Source organism: Thamnophis sirtalis, unplaced genomic scaffold (genome assembly GCF_051295495.1).
Source record: "Thamnophis sirtalis isolate CommonGarterSnake01/CBP01778 unplaced genomic scaffold, rThaSir2_p1.2 scaffold_3, whole genome shotgun sequence".
NCBI lineage: Eukaryota > Metazoa > Chordata > Lepidosauria > Squamata > Natricidae > Thamnophis > Thamnophis sirtalis.
In genome coordinates, this window is record NW_028261383.1 from 31,061,649 (window position 1) to 31,082,739 (window position 21,091).

The window sequence follows — 21,091 nt, forward strand, 5'->3', positions numbered from 1 at the left end:
GTGGATGTAGGGCAATGAATTCTTTTTACACTTTCGTTTTATTCTAATGTTGCTAATTTTCCCTAGGATATATTCAGTGATTGAATTATTACAGGATGCAGGAGACGTCACACCAATGGTGACAATCATCCAGATGAGGAATTTGAGCCTTTCAAGGCTTCAGGTTTTTACAACCTCCTAAAACTAAATGTAAATTTCCAGCTTAGGTGGCAATAAACAGAGCATCCTATAGAGCAGTGATGGTGAACCCATTTCAGCACCAAGTGCCCATCTGGGCTGTGAACAGGAAGAGGAGCTGCCAAGGGAGCATGCGCATACCAGAAAATGAACTTTCACTTTCCGGCACAGTCTTCTGGTTATTGCTACACATGTGCATGCGCAGATCAGCTGGCCAGCGCAAATGCTCATGCTGGAAAACGGAAGACCAACTCTCCTGGTTTCTGGCACTGCCACACGTACAAAGGCCAGCTGATTGTTGCGTGTGCATGCCCATCAGAAACCCAAAAGAGGAACGGGTGTCGCCGCACATGCCAAGCAACATGGCTCCATGTGCTACTTCGGGCACACAAACGATTGGTTCGGCATCATGATTATAGATACTGGACCAATTCTGTCAGTACCTCAAAAAGGATATTGCAGAGCTGAAAAAGATGTAAAAAGAGCAAGCAAAAATAGTTGCTAGGATAGTCCTCACTTACAACCATTCTTTTGGTGACTGTTAGAAGTTACAACCGCTCTGAACAAAGTGACTTATGATTAGTTCTGACATGGCCATTGCAGGATCCCCATCATGCATGTATTTATGACAGTTGCAGTGTCTCAGAGTCGTGTGATCCCCTTTTTTGACCTTCTGACAAGCAAAGTCAATGCAGAAGCCAGATTCACTTAACAATCATGTTATTTAACAGATTAATAGAATTGGAAGGGACCTTGTAGGTCATCTAGTCCAACCCCCACCCAAGCAGACCCTACACTATTTCTGACAGATAACAGTAGAATCTTTTCTTGAAAGCTTCCAGCGATAAAGCTCCCACAATTCTGAAGGCAACTTCTGATCCATTGGTTAATTGTTCTCACTGTCAGAAAATTTCTTATTTCCAGGTTGAATCTCTTCTGGTTCAGTTTCTATCCATTATTCCTCGACTGGCCTTCAGGTGCTTTGGAAAATAGCTTGATCTCCTCCTCTCTGGGACAGCCCCTCAGATATTGGAACACTGCAGCGATTCACTTAACAGTTGTGCCAAACAAGATCATAAAATGTGGCAAAATTCATTTAACAACTGTCTTGTTTAGCCACAGTTTTGGACTCAATTACGGTTGTAAGTCAAGGACTATCATACTCCAATGAAAAACTACAGTGATTAGTTTTTTTAATGTGGATACGGGACTGAAGACATAAAATCATTCAAGATACAGAAAATGTAAGTTAGGAACACTTCCCTCTCGCAATTCTAGGTTTTTAAATAATCCACTGAAACTAAATTCAGAGATAGTCAGGATCACTTTAGATCAGAAGCAATTATTTTCGCAACAAATAGTTAAATTGTGGAATGTGCTGATGTCAACGTAGATTACTTTACTAACATGGATTATTTTTAAAAGACTGGACAAATTCATGAATGATTATGCTACTGATACCATCTCCATACTTTAAATACCATTTGTATGATGCAACAAGAGGAAAGGGCTAGGCCTTCCAGTCCGTGGCGTGCTTGTAAATATTCCAGATATACTTGGCTGGTCAATATTGACACAGAAAACTAGAGTAGATGAGTCAGCTCCGTGATCCTAGATAGCTTTTCTTATAATTAAGAGGGGAGAGAACCAAAAAACAAAGGGACTAAAAAACATAGTGGCACAAAGCAATATGTTGATTTAAAGCCAGAAATATTTTTGTTAGTTATAATTACCAGAAAAATATGACAAAGGGAATATATATTTAATACTACATGTCTTGATAGCAGCGAGAATTGTATTTGCACAGCATTGGAAAAATGAGGAAACTCCTACAGATGAAAAAGTAATTTAAAAAATACTAGATTGTGCAGAAATAAGTTAACATTAAAGATAAAAGATAAAGAAGATACAGAATATTTCTCAAAATGGGATTTCAATGATTAGATAATAGAGTGTAGAAATTAGAAATTGAAAGATTATTACTATGTATAAGTAAATATTATTATCATCACTATTATTATGTATAAGTAAAGTGACCCAGGCAATACACTGTTTACTAAGCACTTATATATATTAAAGAAAAATAAATGTATGTTTGTATGTATGTATGTATGTATGTATGTATGTATGTATGTATGTATGTATATATATGTATCACAGTGGATTCTGCACTGTTTGTTGTTGTCCAACAAAATATCTCACAAATGAAAGAGGCGCCACTGAAGACAGCTAATCTGTGATTAGATGTATATTGTGCCTTTCCTCTAGGATCTCAAGTGACTTATGCGAGGTCTCCTTTTTGTTATTTGCAATAACAAAAACATCAGGATAAAAGTGAGACTGTGTGTGCAAGGCACTCTACAGCAGAGACAAATGTAGCTGAGAAAGCCAGCAAAACATTACAGCTAGTCCTTGGCTTACAACTACAATCGAGGCCAAAATTCATGTTGCTGAGTGAGACCGACATTTAAGTGGATTTTGCCCCATTTTATGACTTTTCTTGTCACCATTGTTAAATGAATCATTGCAGCAGTTACATTGGTGACAGGTTATTAAGTGAATTTGGCTCCTCCGATTACTTTGCAGCAAATGGTGATCCCATGAACCCTGGGACACTGCAATGGTCATAAATACAAGTCCATGGCCAAGCATCTGAATTTTGATCACGTGACTATGGGGATGCTGCAATGGTCTTCAATGGGAAAACGGTCGTAAGTCACTTTTTCCAGTGCCGTTGTAACGTTGAAGCTCTTTCCACTCTGTGCATTTATATGGTTTCACTCCTGTGTGAACCCTTTTATGATCAATAAGATCTCTTTTCCGAGGAAAACCCTTTCCACACTCCAGGCATTTATATGGTCCCTCCCCTGTGTGAATTCTTTTATGAGAATTAAGTTCCCCTAAATGAACCATTGTAAGTCGAGGACTACCTATACAAACTGACTCAGTGTTTGATGAAAAAGCCCAGAATCCATTCTTCCCCATTACCTGCTGACAAAGTCAGCCAGTTCCCGAAGGGCTTTTTCACCAGCCTCTGCCCTCTGTTGAAAACCATGCATTTGCTCGTTGGAGCGCATCATCTCTGCTTGCAGAGTCTGTAAGAAAAGGAAGGTTCTTTGTTGAATAGGCCGGAAAATTAATTCTTGTGGTCTCTTCAGAATATTTAAGGTAGAAACTCTTAATGCTATTGCGGAGCCCTATTTTGGGGTTAAATAACTATCTTTCCCATTCTAAGTTCCAATTTTAACTGTGTTTCTGGATGTGCCAGTGGAAACAGCTGCCTGATCACCTCAAGGTTGACTCAGCCTTCCAAGGCCAGTATAAAACCAGGACCCGGATTGTTGGAGGCAATACGCTGACTCTGTACACTGCTTAGCGGGGACTGTAAAGCACTGTGAAGCGGTCTATAAGTCTAAATGCTATTGCTAGATCAAGGACCGAGGTGGCGCAGTGGTTAAATGCAGCACTGCAGGCTACTTCAGCTGACTGCAGTTCTGCAGTCCAGCTGTTCAAATCTCACCGGCTCAGGGTTGACTCAGCCTTCCATCCTTCCGAGGTGGGTAAAATGAGGACCTGGATTGTTGTTGGAGGCAATATGCTGACTCTGTAAACCACTTAGAGAGGGCTGAAGGCCCTATGAAGCAGTATATAAGTCTAACTGCTATTGCTATTATTTACTTCCCATCTTTGGATGGCTACCAATAATTCCCAACACCTTCTCCCTAGGCAGATAGCAATAAAAAGTATACAGAGGTTACCTCTTGGCACAGCAATTTCTTTATTCAGGGACTGCTATTCTCTGTTTTGGCGGGGAAGAACATCAGAGGTGAAATTCTGAGGGAAGAAAATGGCCACCTCTCACAAGAATGCAGAAAGCACCAGGATGAGAAGCTGCATGTTCATTTTAGAATCTCTTTTTTAAATGAAAGATCCAAAATGGTGCTGAGCTATCGATAATAGGTAAAGGTGAGAATTGAACTGCTCCAGTCTTATGCTGTCAAGAAAACCAACTCCTGGCTTTCCTGATACTTTGAATTAACAAGAAAATGCCCTTCCATTCTTCATCTATGATGCACAAACTATCATGCCTTGGCATCTGCCCATCCTGTGTGCACTTGGGGGTCCCAAGTGATCCCTGTAAGTCACTTCAGATCCACAGAAGACACCTCTTTGTTTGTATATCTCCTTACATCCAGATAATGAAAGCAGGTGGTTGGCTGTAATAGATTAATCCACTAAGGCCAGTCAGCATGTTGCTCAAATAATAGCAATAGCACTTATATACCGCTTCAGTGATTTTACAGCCCTCTCTAAGCTGGCATATTGTCCCCCAACAATCTGGGTCCTCATTTTACTGACCACGGAAGGATGGAAGGCTGACTCAACCTTAAGCCAGTCAGGATCGAACTCCTGGCAGTGAGCAGTGTTGCAACGTTGCATTCTAACCACTGAGCCACCATGGCTCTAATAAATCTAGGATAAATAGATTATATAGAGATTTGCAAAAAAAAAAAGCCCCAACTTTAGAGGAAGGCAGAAGATAACTAGGATAGAGAGAGACTACTTTTTCTCATTCTAGATATTGTTATAAACTTTTTAGTTTGGCCACATTACAGTGAATGGGAGAAACAACTTAGCTTTCAGAACACCCTCCTCTGTAGGAAAATAGACAGTTCAATCAAAAATACAATAGTATTTTAATGCACAAACTCTAGTTATCCAAGGGGATATTAGAGAATAAGTAGACTTAATGCACTTAATCAAAAATAAAGCCATGCTCCTTCTCTACAGTGGTTACACTTTCCACTGAGAAAATTTCTCCTAAAATACAGCTAATTCTCCTCCTTTGATTTTCTTCCATCAATTGCCGACTATTATCGGTCACTTCAGGGACAACCATTTCCAAATAATACAGCGGGAGTCACTGTAGTCACATATCTTTCTGTTTCAAGAGGGGTTGTGCGAGAATAATTACCTTGTTTCTTACTCTTTCCATATCAGCTTCAGCAGTTTTGTCCTCAAGACTGTGTAGCAACAGCGCGGCTTTCTGTTCTCTAGAGGCCACTTCTTCTTCCAGTTCTTTCACCTGGGGACAGTGAATTAGCTACTTATTTATTATATTTTTATCCCATCTTTATTGCTTTATAAGTAACTCAAGACAGTGAGCATACATAATGTTCTTTCTTCCTTTTATTTTCCCCACACCAAACCAACCTCAGAGATGGGTTGGGCTGAGAGAGAAAGACTGGCACAAATTCACCCAGTCAGCTTTCATGTCTAAGGTGGGGCTAGAACTCACAGTCTCCTGGTTTTTAGGCCAGCACTTTAACCACTACATTAAACTGTCTCTTATTTCTTGGGTTTCAAGGCTGCCAACTCCAAAAAGACTCTGGGGGGCTTACAGTTTTTAAAAGAATAGCACTTAGACTTATATGCTGCTTCACAGTGCTTTACAATCCTCTCTAAGCAGTTTACAGAATCAGCATATTGCCCCCAAAGAATCTGGGTCCTCATTTTACCCACCTTGGAAGGATGAAAGGCTGACTCAACCTTAAGCCCCATTTGGATCAAACTGCTGGCAGTGAGCAGTGTTAGCCTGCAGTACTGCTTTCTAACTACAGAGCCTGATAAATTGAGGAGTTCCCATTTGTAAAATGCACAACAGCTGGTATTTTCTGTGTGTTCTCAAGCCCCCAGTCCTTCTTCATGACCATACCTTCTTCTGCAAAAGTTTAGTATCATCCCTATGGCTCAGCTCCTGAGACTTCAGCTGCACCAGGAGAGAAAATACTTTCTCCCGCCATCTGGTCAGCAGGCACTGAAGTTTTTGAGATGACTCAGACTGGAATGGGTCCTGGAGATGCACCTGTGAAGATAAAACACAAAATCAGACCTCCAACATACTTATCATCCCTTTCTACTCGGAATGATTGCAGATATCAGGAAGGACACACAAATGGAAAAAGCCAAAGTCTTGTTCTCAGAAATGCTAGACTTTTCAGATGCAAGAAAAAGCTTCCACTCGCAAAACTCGAAAACTATCAAGATATGAAAGCCCCTGGGAATCCCTCAATTTCACCAGGGCTACATCCCTTCCTCCAACTTTTTTATGTTTCGATAACCAAGACCAGGATTCACAGTATGGTACCCAGAGACAAATATGAAAATGGATATTACTCTTAGATCCTGCCAGGCTCTCACCATCCCATCTGACTTTTTACATTTAAAAATGTGCGTAATTAAAAAAATGAGTTGCAAGTCTGTCTCCAGCACTGTTGGCAAGAATCCTTAATTGTTTACGTATGTTTTCTTACAAGGTAAACATGACAGGAGGGCCTGTTTGGTGCAGTGGAAAAGGCATCAGGCTAGAACAGTGATGGCTAACCTTTTTGTTCTCATGTGGCAAAAATGCACGCACGCACATGCACACATGCCCACACCCATAATACAATGCACACTCCCACCCACCCTGCCACCCGTGCCCCATTTTGGGCCTACCAGGCCTCCCTGAAGCCTCCAGGGACCAAAAATGGGGTGCGGAGGCATACACGCTCGCGCATGCCTATGCTGTTATAGGAGTTATGTCAGCCTTGTATGCAGCTTTATTCCTCTCGAGCATTCATCTCCATTGTTCAGTGATGCATTTTCCTGCCTCGCTCCTGTGAGGCACTTCCTGTTCCTGTTGGATATATATCGATGGCTTGTATAGTGTTTTGCAGAGATTGGAAAATCAGCTGGTCGGAGGCGTATGCTTGGTGGAGCTCAGCTGGGGTTCATGTGCCGGCTGGCAGGTCTCCGCGTGCCACCTGTGGCACATGTGCCATAGGTTCGCCATCACGGGGCTAGAAGGAGCCTTGGTGGCGCAGTGGTTCGAATGCAGTATTGCAGGCTAACTCTGCCCACTGGCAGGGGTTCAATCCTTACCAGGCTCAAGGTTGATTCAGCCTTCCATCCTTCCGAGGTCAATAAAATGAGGACCCAGATTGTTGGGAGCAACATGGTGACTCGGTAAACTTAGAGCAGGGATGTCAAACTAAAGGCCCACGGGCCAGATCCAGCCCACAGGGTGCTTAGATCATGGCTGGCAGGGTGTTGCAGAAGTCCATCCCGTCTCCTCCACACACACCCCAACTGGAAGAGAACTACAATGCTGATCCAGCCCTCAAAGATATCCAGTTTGACAACCCTGCAGTCCGGTATCCAGATCTTACATTGTGTAGGGTTTTATATTCCTTTACAAGTACTGGTATTACAGAAATGTTATATGGATCATTATAGTCCAAACCCCAATTAGATAAGACATCCAAACTTTCTAAAGCACTCAAATGAAATCACCTTTTTATCAAGCTCGGTCTCCTGCAGACTCAAGATATCGCCTAACGAAGCCACCCGAACTTGCAGAAGTTCAGCTGTCATTTTCAGAGCCTCCTTCTCATCCTCAAGTTGCTGAAACAAAAAGAAAAAGGTGCCCAGGTAGTCCTCAACTCTACAATCCATTTAGTGACCGTTCAAAGTTACGATGACACTGAAAAAAGTGACTTTTGACCAATTTTCACACACAGCCACCGGCATGGAATGTTATGATAATTAGCTTTAATGGAAGTGAGACTGCCTTCGAAGTGTCAGGGTTCCAGTTAACACACCCAACGGAATCAAAACTCCAAGGCAGGCATATTCCTCAAAGTATAGATTTATTAGGCATGACATATTGGCACGTCTGGGGAAACCCGACTCTAAACCCTCCTTGGATTTACCCATTAATTAAAAGTAACATTCGCTTTCGCCTGCCGATGCCATCCATCATGTGGTCCAATTTGTTCACAGTCCAAGGGTCAGTTGGTCCCAGATCCCACCTCCTTGCTCCTGGTGGGAACGTCCTTGGTTCTCAGAGGAAAGAATTTCATTTTGGCTATAATCCCCTAGCTATCTCTACCTCCCCCCTCCAGTTCGCACATCTCTACTCATCTCCGCTGTGGCAGCCCTGAAGGTGCCAGGGGAAAATGGCTTCAGGGCTGACATGAAGGCCATCTGCTGGTTGACTAATGGGCTTCCGAATGGAGATGGTCGAAAGAGCAGACTGCTAGACTGGATGGGTCAGAGGACCAAACCAGCAGCCCTGCTTAGAGTCTCACCTGTATTCGATTTATCAGCCGCTCCTGTTCAAAACCAGGTTTACTTGACTTTTGCTCCCCCACGTAGGTCTTAAACTGCAGCACCAAAGCATTCTGGGAAGCCAGTTCTGCCTCAGTCACACTGGAAGAAAGAAACCAGGCTGTTCTGACCCAGGCTTGCTTTGAAAGCAAGAAGCAAAGTCTTGGTCCCGATAAAAGCTCTTTTATTTACACGACTGTGAATTCCTTTCATTCACAGTCAGCAAGGCTCTAACAAACAGTCTTCCAGAGCAATGTTTATCCACACGGACCTTATCTCGTTTAGAGCACTGCCAGATAACTAGTTTCCAAACACAGAGCAAAGCAAAACTTGCCACAGAGTCTCTTAGAATCACAAACAGAACTTTCCGTACCGAATAAATGAAATATTTCCTGCAAAAGCCCCCTCCCCGTTTGCTCCTCTTTTGTTTCCTATGGGAGGGGCCACTCACCTCCAAGGTGTAGCTTTTCTCTTAAGTTGATCCTGCTTTCTTAGTTGTTCCTGTCTTCTGGCAGCTCTGTGCATGTCAACCCACAGCTGACTTTAGACCACCATTTGTCCACCAGGGGGGCATTTGCCCAGGTTCGCCTGGTGCACCAATTGCGTCCCTACCTGAACCGGGAGGCTCTCACAACAGTCACTCATGCCCTTGTGACCTCAAGACTGGACTACTGCAATGCGCTTTACATGGGACAGCCCTTGAAGAGTGTTTGGAGACTTCAGCTCGTCCAGAATGCAGCCGCACGAGCGATTGTGGGTGTACCTCGGTACACCCACGTTACACCTATCCTCCGCGAGCTGCACTGGCTGCCTATTGGTCTCTGGATATGCTTCAAGGTGCTAGTCGTCACTTACAAAGCCCTACATGGTATTGGACCTGGGTACTTGAGAGACCGCCTTCTGCCGATTACCTCCCAAAGACCCGTTAGATCACACAGACTAGGCCTCCTCCGAATTCCATCAACCGGCCAATGCCGACTGTCAACCACCCAGAGGAGGGCCTTCTCTGTGGCTGCTCCGGCCCTCTGGAACGATCTCCCCGTGGAGACTCGGACCCTCACCACCCTTCAGGCTTTCCGTATCGCCATTAAGACCTGGCTGTTCCAGCAGGCCTGGGGCTGCTGAGTTCCATCCCCCCTCGAACTGGAGTGCTTGTTGAGACCTTTTTAAACCGTTTTGTATTGTTGTCTGTCTTTTTCTTTCCCTTCTGTATGATGTCCCTTCCCTCCAGGTTTGTTAGCCGCCCTGAGTCCCTCGGGAATAGGGTGGCATACAAGTTGAATAAACCTCTAAACAGGCTCCAGCTGTTCTTCTGCCTCACTGCTATCTAGCTCCCTCTCTGCCTCCGACACAGAGCCCTCGTCTGAGTTTTCCTCAAACCCCAGGACGGGCCCATGTTCCTCCCCAACCTCCTCACTGTCTGACTCTGCTGTCAGCTCCGCTGGCTGCCAGTGGGCCACAACACTGGGACTACCTTGAATAAAATCCCTGGACCAGGGAAGGGAGAGGTGGGAAGAGGGGGAGTGAAGAAAAATAAATCAACCTGAGTTGGTTCTGGAGTGTATCTCTTTTCTCCCTTAACTGGCTGGCTTCCTTTCGCTGAGCTTCCAAATCCTGCTGGAATGCGCATATCTGACGCTTCAAGGAAGTCGCTTCAGCTTCGTAGGCTTCAGACAGCTTATCCAACTGTGAAAGGAAAAAGAGATGCTGGAGACTTGGTACATAGGCTCACCTCGATTACTCTATTTGAAATTACAGGTGGTCCTCGACTTACGGCTACAATGGAGTCCAAAATTTCTGTTGCTAAGCGAGGCAGTCGTGAAGGGACTTTTGCCCCATTTTGCTACCTGTCTTGCCACAGTGGTTAAGTGAATCACTGCAGTTGTTAAGTTAGTAACACAGATATTAGGTGAATCTGGCTTCCCTGTTGACTTTTGCTTGTCAGAAGGTCACAAAAGGTCATCCACATGACCCTGGGATACTGCAATCGTCATAAATATGAGTCGGTTGCCAAGCGTCTGAATTTTGATCACGAGACTGAATCTTGATCACTGTTGATGCTGTAACGGTTGTTAAGTGTGGGGAAACGGTCTTAAGTCATTTTTTTCCCAGTGCCGCTGTAACTTTGAACTGCCACTAACTGAACTGTTGTAAGTTGAGGACTACCTGCCCTCCCTCTTTTCCAGAGAGCTTTGCAACTTACTTTATTCTATGCCTTTTCTAAAAAAAACAAAAGGCATAGTTTCTCAACATGATTTGATGAGAACCATGGTTACAATGCAGTACTGCAAGCTGGTTCTGCCCACTGCCAGGAGTTCAATCCTGGCAAGGCTCAGTGTTGATTCAGTCTTCCATCCTTCCATGGTCGGTAAAATGAGGACCCAGATTATTGGGGGGCGGGGAAATATCAGAGGTGGGTTCCTACCAGTTTGCACCTATTCGGTAGAACCGGTTCGTCAAATCTACCAAACCGGTTAGAAGAGGTTCCACCAGTGGAACCGGAAAGCAGGCCAGATCTACAGAAGAGGTTCCAAAATTTTTTGAAACCCACCACTGGTCCTTGGATATGATTATTCTACACTATCATGGTCATATTTATAAAACTCAATGCCTCTGTGAAAGGTAAGGATGACTACTGCGTTTGTGGTGCAATCAGAACATTGTGTGTGTTGAAGTTGTTTTAACGCAAACCAAAGATGCCTTTTAAAAAACAAGTTTACACCATATTCTTATGCATGCCAGTGCTGAGTGTGAGGTAATTTAAGGAGGTTCTGACAAGTGTCGTCGGCATCTTCATATCCGGTCACATGGGCGACAAGCCACTCCCATCCGGTCACATGGGTGGCAAGCCACTCCCACAAAGGAGGCCACACCCACAGAGTAGGTTCAAACAATTTTTGAAACCCATCACTGAGTAATATGCTGACTCTATAAACCGCTTAGAGAGGGCTGTGAAGTGGTATGTAAATCTAAATGCTATTGCTATTTTTCATTATGCAGTTACCTGTGTTTGGTAATCTTTCAGCACTAACTGTTGGCATTCTTGAACCATGGCCTCCTGCCTCCTCCGCTCCACCTCTCGCTCTTCCCTCATCTGCTGCAGCTCTCCCTGTGCCATGGTGATTTCATGGTTGCTCCTTTCTTTGGCCGACTCCAGTTCCTCCCTCAGGGAATCTGCTTTTAACTGACTTTGTTTCCTGAGCTCTTCTAATTCATTCCTCAGGGCCTCTTTCTCTTGCTGGCTGCTTTTCCTGACTTCTTCCAGTTCGGTCTTCAGGATAGCAACTTCAGTAAGGTTCTGGCCTTTGAGGAAAGTTAGTTCTCCTTGGAGATTGGACAGGGTATTTTCCCGAGCAGCTATGGTTGCCTCCTGTTGGGCGGAGGAAACTCGAAAGGCGCTAACTTCTGACTCCAAGCGCTGGATCTCGTGGAGCTGATGGGAGATGATTTCAGCCTGTTGAGACATTGCCAGGGTCACATTTGAAGGCTCGGACAACCTATCCAAGGACCTTGGATAGAAGAGAAGAAGATGTCAGGACGTTCTCCTATCTCAAGAGAGAATGCTCTAGGCCAGGGGTGTCAAACTCAATTTCATTGAGGGCCATATCAGGTTGTGTTTGACTTGGGGTGTGTGGCCGGGCATGGCCAGCTCAACGTCACTCATGTCAGGGGCACCTGTGTTGGCCAAGTACTAAGGCAGGACTTCCCTCACACCCTCCCTCCCAGTATAATCTATCTTCCTTCCTTCCTTCCTTCCTTCCTTCCTTCCTTCCTTCCTTCCTTCCTTCCTTCCTTCCTTCCTTCCTTCCTTTCCTTCCTTCCTTCCTTCCTTCCTTCCTTCCATCCCTCCTCCCTCCTTCCCCTTCTCTTCTCAAGGCCTTTGCTGTTTCCAGGGTGGCCCCATGGGCCAGATCTAAGCATCCTGGAGCTGGAGCCGGCCCACAGGCCTTGAGTTTGACACGCCTGCTCTAGGCAGACTTCCCCATCCTGATTGCAACCTTCCAGATTTGTGAGCTTCAGTTCACAGAACTGCCCAGCCGGCATAGCTATCGATGTGAATCCTGGTATTTGATGTCCATACAATCTGAAGGGCATCTACATTAGGAAGGACAATTCTAAGAACTGCTCACTTAATAACAGAAACAACAGAATGCATATTTCCCCGCTAAAAGCCATGTGTCAAGGAGACCATAAGTGGGTTGATCTGCCATACAGGTAGTCCTCAACTTATCACTGTTTAATGACCGTTCAAAGTTACGATGGCACTGAAAAAAGTGACTTACAATCATTTTTTTCACACTTACAACCACGGCACCATCCCCGTGGTCACATGATTAAAGTGCAGACGATTGGCAACTGGCATGTACTTATGACAGTTGCAGTGTCCTGGGGGTCATGTGATCACTTTTTATGTCCTTCTCACAAGCAAAGTCAATGGAGAAGCCAGATTCACTTAACAACTATGTTACTGATTTAACTGCAGGGATTCACTTAACAACTGTGAGAAGAAAGGTCATAAAGTGGATGAAACTTCACTTAACAGCTGCCCTAACAATGGAAATTTTGGGCTTTATTGTGGTTATAAGTGGAGGATTACCTGCATAGTGTCCAAAGAAAACAGAACAAAAGTAGAGAAAAATGAATCTAAAAGGTGCCGCTCTCAATGGTTCAGCTAAGAAACGGTTCAAAGCAACTTTCTTCTAATAGTTTCCTCTCCCAGCTCACACAGAATTTAAAAAGTTCAGAGAAAATGAGTAAGACACAGAATTGTTCACCTGGTTTTATCTTTTGGGTCTTCTGTCGTATCTATTTTTGTATTCCATCTTTGGAGTTCGTCTTTCAAACGCAAATTCTCGCGTTGGAGTTCAGCAACCTCCTCCCAGTTAGGGTAAGCTGTGGCCCCCAAGACCCCAGTAGTAGACACTGTTGGAGGTGGTGCTGATTGGCTCTGAAAATGTGACGGTGGGATCAATTCTCTAAATCCTAAGATGGGGGGAAAACACAGAAAACACCTAGATCATGATTTTCTATTTGGATATATAATGCTATAATGAGCCACGGTGGTGCAGTGGTTAGAATGCAGAACTGCAGGCTACTTTTGCTGACTACCAGCTGCCTGCAATTTGGCAATTCAAATCTCACCAGGCTCAAGGTTGACTCAGTCTTCCATCCTTTACCCAAGGTGGGTAAAATGAGGACCCAGATTGTTGGGGGCAAGAGGCTGACTCTGTAAACCGCTTAGAGGGGGCTGGTAAAACACTGTGAAGCAGTATATGTCTAAGTGTTATTACTATTGCTAAACCAGGCTCTCACCAGATAGAAAACCATTAGTTGTTAATGAAAACACCAAATGGGGATCTTTAGTTTTACACCGACATCTGTTGTGCTGGTTTAAGTATGCCTGTTGCTCCCTTTGCAAACTAAGGGGAAAAAATTATTTGGCGAAAAGAACCCAGGAAGAAATGGAAAAACAAATATCTCTTTGCTCTTCTGGCCACCTGATCAATTTCTCACACCGTATCAGAAATCCTCAGAGGTCAGAGAGCACCAATGAGATTATAGGACTGTTTTCTGAAAGGGTATGAGGTGTGCGTGTCTGTGTATACATGCATACGTACACATAGACAGACACATCTTCAAGATAATATTGACTTCTGGTGACTGCCTGTACACGTTTCTTGGCAAGTGGTTAGAGTGCAGTACTGCAAGCTACTTCTGCTGATCACCGGCTGCCAGCAGTTTAGCAGTTCAAATCTCAACAGGTTCAGGGTTGACTTAGCCTTCCATCCTTCCGAGGTGGGTAAAACGAGGACCCAGGTTGTTGAGGGCAATAAGCTGACACACCAGGCGTTCAAATCGGGGCTCAGCTGTCTCTCACAGACTTGGTGTATGCTGATGACATCGTCTTCTTTGCTGAAACAGCCCAAACCGCCCAAAATACCCTGGATGCATTACAAGCAAATGCTAACAAGCTCGGCCTGGTGATAAATGGTGAAAAAACCAAATTCATTTTCACGGGCACTCAACCAGCTCAACTGCACCTCGAAGGCAACCCTATCGAAAGAGTAGACACGTTTAAATATTTGGGGTCGATCATCGACAGCCAACGTGTAGTGGCTACAAATGACATCAAAAGCCGCATTGGCAATGCTACAGCTGCATTCGCCTCTTTAAGGAAGTGCCTGTGGAGCCAAAATGACGTGACGATTGCGACTAAGATGAGGATATTTAATGCTTCCATCCGCACAATCTTACTGTACGGCTCGGAATCGTGGACTTTACTTAAAAGCGACCTGAACCTATTAGAGCGATTCCAGCTAAGATGCCTGCGCAACATTCTGCACATAACTCTACGGGACCGGTGGAAAAAAGAAACGGTATTGCAGCTGTGTAAAAGCCAAACTACAATCGAACTTTACCTAAGAAGACAATGACTTAGGTGGTTTGGACACGTTTGCCGTATGGACAATAGCCGATTACCTTACCGATCGATTAACTCACTGCGCCCGAATGGGTGGAAAATCGCACGAAATGCCCCAAAGAAAACGTGGATATCCCAAGTGGCCCACGATCTTCAACCACTCCATTTTTCAATAACCGATGCCCAACAAGCCGCCCTAAATCGGAATCAATGGCGTGCTGTAATCCGTGACGTCCTGCCCCTGGCCTTCACAATGCAACGGTCACTGCCTTATGGACGTTGACATTTACGAAGATTAAGTCCAAGTAAGTCCAATAGGCTGACTCTGTAAACCACTTAGAGAGGGCTGTAAAGCACTGTGAAGCGGCATATAAGTCTAAGAGCTATTGCTAAGATTTCAGTAGTTGTTTGCCTGCTTCCTGGGGCTGAGAGGCAGTGACTGGCTGAAGATTACTCAGCTGGCTTTGTGCCTAAAGGAGGACTAGAATTCCCAGACTCCTGTTTTTTAGACTGGTGCCTCAACAACTATAACTGGTTCTGTAACGGCTTTATAGGTAATATTTTATGCTCCAACCAGAAATGGATCAGTGTCATAATTTAACAATTAGCAAGTTATGCTCTTTGTGAATACTCTCAGGAAATAATCTGGAAAATTTACTTTGTTCTTAGTGGATTTCAGGTAGATTTCTACAGAACACACATAATGCATTAGAAAGGCTAGCTTAGAAGTTGCAACCGTAGCAATAACTGTATGGCTAGGTTATCTCTAAGAAGGAATTTGCTGATTCTTTTACCAGTTGGCCTTGTAGTCTGGAATACAGCAGGGGGGTCCAGGTGCTTGCCTGAATCTTTCCTCTTGTCCATGGTCTCACTCCAAGGTCCTTCAAAATATACAAATACATTGAGTAATAAAAATTTCAATTCTACTCATGACTATTTAAGCACATTATTAAAACAAAATTTCACTATCGAATCAAACACATTCATGTGAAAATTAATTATATCTATTACAATTGAAGGCTTTTTTGTGGGACTCTAAAAGAAGCTAGACTCCTGATTAAGGAAAAATGCCCCATAACCATAAAGGCAATGACTGAGAATAACAGAGTTGGAAAGGACCTTGGAGGACTTCTAGTCAAACCCTTTTGCTCAAGCAGGAGACCCTACACCAAATGGCTGTCCAATGACAGAAGACTGATCACAAGTCACAATCTGATGAGTTGATGGCACTCAGGAGTATCTTTCCAGCTAAGTCTACTACCTGAGAAGGATTACATAAAACAGTCTTTCCTAAAGGGTGATCTTGGCATCCCTGGGATTCCCCAAGATCCTATCATTGGTCCATGAAATCAAAATTATTTGCCAGCCTATGTTGAAAGATAGTACAATATTAAAATCTTATCAAACAGTTGTGAGAAGCGGTAATGGCAGTGAGTGCATCAATTTTAATTTTTAATATAGTAAATATCAATAAATACAACCCATACAAATAAATGCTCTTTTGGGGTTCTCCATAATTTTAAAAATGGGAAGGAATCCTGAAAAAAAAGTTTAAGAAACAGTGACATAGAGAAACAGCATACTTTCCTATTATTGCAATGAGCAGCGGAGATTATATAAAAATGGTCTTCTCTTTGGTAAAATTAACCTAATTTAGGTGTTTAAGATGATAGTCAATGCTTCAAACAGTATTTTATCTGGAAATCTACAGGAAGTCAGTATAACTATTTAAAAACAGACAAATCATTCCTCACCCAAATAATCCTATAAATATTTTTTCTGCTACCTTACTGAAAATTACATGCAGTGTGTATGTTTGTGTGTACATAGATACATATGTACACACATACATACATGTCACATATATTTCACATATACCATATACTTTATATATAGCAAACATTGCAACATTCAATTTTGCAGGAAACCTTATGATGCATCACTGTTTGAAGATCAGTTAGATCTTTAAGGAAAGGAAGATCTAACAGTCAAGGAAAGTCTGGCACTACCAAATCAGTTTCAGCTGATAAAAGCCTCAACCTGAAACACTGAGTTCATTCCCCCTTACCCCACAAAAAATACTCAAATTTGTTTGGATTAATTCCAGTTTATTTCTGATTGAGTTATTATTGCTTGTAGACAAACACTGGGGGAGATCAATACATTATCCAAGAAGGATAACAAACAGATTTGAGTGTCCTGACTGGGGAATTCTGGAAGTTGAAGTCCAAACATCTTAAAAATTGAAAAGACTCTAAACCAGTGTTTCGCAACCTTAGCTGCTTTACTTAGCCACCATGCTGACTGAGGAATTCTGGGAATTCAAGTCCACAAACGTAAACATGCTAAGGTTGAGAAACACTGCTCTAAACCAAAGCCTCACCAATCTTACCATCTCAGATGCTTTTTAGGCTATGCAACCAACCTGGGATTCCACATGACTGGAACCTGCAGTCTCCACATTGGGGAAGATGGTTTTACTTTTAGCCACATGATTCTCAGTTACAGTTCCTACACGGGCCACCCCAGGATGTTTTTTTATTTATTTATTGGATTTTTAAACTTTCTGAATCTTATCAGTTGTTTAAAACAATCTGATAAAACATCATTCACCTCATTCCATGCAATGAGTGCTTTGGGTTCAGAGAAATGTATATACTTCTGGTCTAATTTCCTGGTTGGCAAATCCAGCATAAACCGTATCGCTAAAGTAACCAATCAATCAATCAATCAATGGAGCTGGAAGGGACCTTAGAGGTCTTCTAGTCCAGCCCCCTGCTCAAGCAAGAGACCATTTCAGGCAAGCGTTTGTCCAGTCTCTTCTTTAAAAACCTCCAGTGATGACGATTCCCTTAACCAGTATTGGCGATTCAGACAGCCCCAATACCCCACAATTAAGTTGTAATGTACTTCTCCTGGCTATATTACTGTACATTTCATAGCTACCTGCGCATGGAGCTTCCTTTGGTTCAATTCCAATTTTTGTCCCACAGCTCTTAACGTAAACCCAAATAAAAAACAAAAACTGGCGACTCAAGGCAACGTCCGCCCTTAAACCAGTGTACACACCTCTCCAACGTTTCAACTCACCCAGCATCCGCGAGCTTTCTGATTGGCTGTGCGATGCTGGAACCCCGGCTCCCCAGGGTCCTCCCGTTTTTTCATTGGTTAGTTCCTCGTTCCAATATGCCCCCCCCCCACGTCTCCGCCCCCGCCCCTTTCGAACCTTTAGCAACGGTCCCTAACGTTCGGTCAACAGATGGAGGCTCTCAAACTGCTCATGCGCGTACTGGCGCGGGCCGGATTGGAATTTTTTTGGGGGTGGGGAAGCTTCGGTTGCCAAGAGAGGAAGCACTAGCTCCGCCCATCCGTGAGCGCTAAGCCAATGAAAACGGGGAAGAGCAATATAAACGATGAGGGCGCTAAAATAGACTTCAATAAAAGTAGTGGACTGATTCCATCCAATAAGAGAACCTTATATTAAAACGACCGCTTCCATGGTTCTGATCCAAAACGGTGAATTCTCTTTTAAACCAATATTTCTCATCCTTGGCCACTTAAATTCGTGTGGACTTCAACTCCCAGAAATCCTGAGGCAGCTGGCTGTGTAGGGAATTCTGGGAGTTGAAGTCCACAAGCTTTAAAGTTGCCAAGCTTTTTTTTTTAAGACTAAACAGAAATTAATCCCCGAATCCAAATATAGTTTGTCTAGTTGTAATCTATTTGTAATCTAAACGGACTCTTGAGTTTGTTTGATTTCATTAGGAAAAAGTTGAGCTGTAAGTGGAAGAGTTTTGCCAAAGGAGAAAATATCATTCCTGAAATGCATTTTATTGCTTTTTTTACCTTCCTTATTGTTGTTGTAATTCTGCCTCCTATCACCTGGCATGCATAGGTCCAGGATAGACAGCGGGCATATTGTTGCATTGCAAAAAAACAGCACACGACTAGCAATGCAGTATTACACTTCTGTTGCTAAGAATCTGAGTTATTCATCCATTATGGTATTTTGACATTTATTCAGTTTTGTTCGGTATCATTTGACGAAAGTAATGTGAAGTTTGATAAAAGAGTCATCATAATTGTAACTAAGATCATCTTTGGCATTTGATGAGGTCAACAAACTCATAATCTAGAATGCCTATTTTTTCACTTTAAATACAGCCAGCTGTGTAATACATCTTCTTCCAGTCCTTCAGGTAGAATAAAAGAATGCTTTCTTAAATGATTTATGTCATCTAGCATTGCATGAATGATCAAGCAGTTTATCTAATAAACTGAATTATCTTTTATTTCCAAACCATGCTCCTCTGCAGTCACCTTTCCTTTTAAGGGCTGCTGGTGCCGCTATTCATTCAGAAAAGGACAAAGTAATGTTTTTCAAACTTGGCAGCTTTAAGCCAGGGAATTGTTGGAGGTGAAGACCACACATTTTAAAGTTGCCAAGTTTGAAACATAACTGCTATTGATGGAGAATCTCTTTTCTCTTCCCTCCTTAGTAGGTACTGTTTTGTCTGCTGAGGGGAAAAACACTCTTTTAAGGGTTTTAGTGAAAGGAGTCTGGGATGGCACCTTCAGTCATCTGTCAAATTATTTAATATTTTCCAAATGTGGGACCATTCCTCTCTTGAAGGAATGTTGGAGTTGCATCTAGAGATACTTGGGTCGATAGGTTACAGGCGTGGCAGAGGGATATACATTCATAAAGCAAGACAGATCTTATCACTGAAAATCTGGTATTTTTCAAAGCCTCAGTACTTCCATCAAGTAGCCTTGACATCTTCAAAACCAACACATTTATTGTTGTACAAGCAGATTTCAACAAATACATGAAGACTGCTTTTCAGTGTTCAGAGGAATGCAAATAAACGTGTAAATGCAAGCATTCAGTCACATTTGGGTTATCAAAAGTACAAACTATAATATTTTTATTAGAATAGGCATCTGGAAGTCCAGAAGTATTGGACTAGCGTTTCCAAAAACACTTGGTCAGAAAGGAGAAGATTGGGGGAAATGAATTAGAACATGGATGGCTCTGTGGGCTATGAATACAAAGACACACTGCACTCATTCTACATTTCTCGCCTGGGAACAAGTCTTTTCTTGGAAGAAAAAAAGGCAAAAGGGACCAGAAAACACAAGAGCTTTCCGAATTGAAGATTGTAGCATCCACCTTCTTGACAAAGACACAGGATACTTGTATAATAAAACTCTCATCTTGGAAGCACCTTCTAGAAAAATATTCATGCTGAACTACAATAGGACCTGGATAACCTATCTAGAAGTTGTACTTCAACATGGCTGCAAAGCAAATAGGTGGGAAAAGCTTTGCCACTGGGCGGCATAACAAAATTTGTATGTCATTTCAGTATTTAGTTTCATGTTGGCATCTTATAAGGAATTGGTAAATACAATGAAGATAGTCCTTGAGTTATGACCAATCAGAGCCGTGGTGGCGCAGTGGCTAGAATGCGGTATTGAAATCTAATTCTACCAACTGCCAGGAGTTCGATCCTGACCGGCTCAAGGTTGACTCAGCCTTCCGTCCTTCCGTGGTTGATAAAATGAGGACCCAGATTGTTGGGAACAATATGCTGAATCTGCAAACTGCTTAGCGAGGACTGTAAATCACTGTGAAGTGGTATATAATACTAAGTGCTATTGCTATTGCTATAATGCTATAATGGAACTTGCCTAATGGTTTACTATGGGCCGATTTTGCTGAAAATCAGAAGTAAATGCCGGTTTCTGTTAAAATCACTGCAAAACATGTTCATGTGGCCGCAGGATAGTGAGCACTTAAAATGGAGTCATTTGACTGAGGGGAGGGGCAGCCATCAGAACTTCCAATCTGAGTTGTAAGTAGCTGTTGGGGAGATCGGTCATGACTTTAGCTGTTAAGCAACTGGTCATAAATTGAGGACGACCTGTACATAGTCATGTTAACATGAAGGAGGAGGTCATGGAAACATTAATAATCCTGCAATGTGCTCTTTCCTACTCTGCTTTTCAGAGTCTTCACTGCTTTCTTTATTTCCAGAACTGAATCCTGGATTTTCTGATTCTGAACGAATGCTTCCCCACCCTTCTCACCCATCACATGTACAATGTCCCCTAAGATGTCCACCAGAAACTCAGGGAAACAAGCATGTTGAGACATGACTGTGGCTACATGAACCTTGCCTGCCAGTACGTCCAGCAGCGCAAGGCATTTTCTGACCCAGGATTGCTTTAACAGAACATTCCCTTGGAAAGTAAGTAGCTCATTGCATTGGACTTGCGTCTGGATGATCTTCTGATTCACGGCATTTATCCCTTCTTGTAATTCCTGTTCCTTTTGGG

General features: G+C 43.0%; 1 protein-coding gene across 2 annotated transcripts in view; it reads right to left on the bottom strand.

Moving 5' to 3' along the window:
* The window catches only part of CCHCR1 (coiled-coil alpha-helical rod protein 1), a 28,239-nt gene extending 10,361 nt beyond the window's left edge, over nucleotides 1-17,878 (bottom strand). The window contains exons 1-10 of one of the 2 annotated variants that reach the window (XM_087708510.1): nucleotides 17,840-17,878; nucleotides 15,544-15,630; nucleotides 13,104-13,311; nucleotides 11,333-11,837; nucleotides 9,872-10,014; nucleotides 8,310-8,430; nucleotides 7,513-7,623; nucleotides 5,894-6,043; nucleotides 5,153-5,263; nucleotides 3,166-3,272 (exon numbers count right to left, since the gene is read on the bottom strand). In XM_087708510.1, the coding sequence (XP_087564636.1) occupies nucleotides 3,166-3,272; nucleotides 5,153-5,263; nucleotides 5,894-6,043; nucleotides 7,513-7,623; nucleotides 8,310-8,430; nucleotides 9,872-10,014; nucleotides 11,333-11,837; nucleotides 13,104-13,311; nucleotides 15,544-15,630; nucleotides 17,840-17,846 (1,550 nt within the window). In that variant the 5' untranslated portion in view covers nucleotides 17,847-17,878. Of the gene's footprint in view, nucleotides 1-3,165; nucleotides 3,273-5,152; nucleotides 5,264-5,893; nucleotides 6,044-7,512; nucleotides 7,624-8,309; nucleotides 8,431-9,871; nucleotides 10,015-11,332; nucleotides 11,838-13,103; nucleotides 13,312-15,543; nucleotides 15,631-17,695; nucleotides 17,811-17,839 lie in introns of those variants that run through there. The other variant, XM_014073265.2, reaches the window with a different exon arrangement.
* Nucleotides 17,879-21,091: the final 3,213 nt, after the last annotated feature.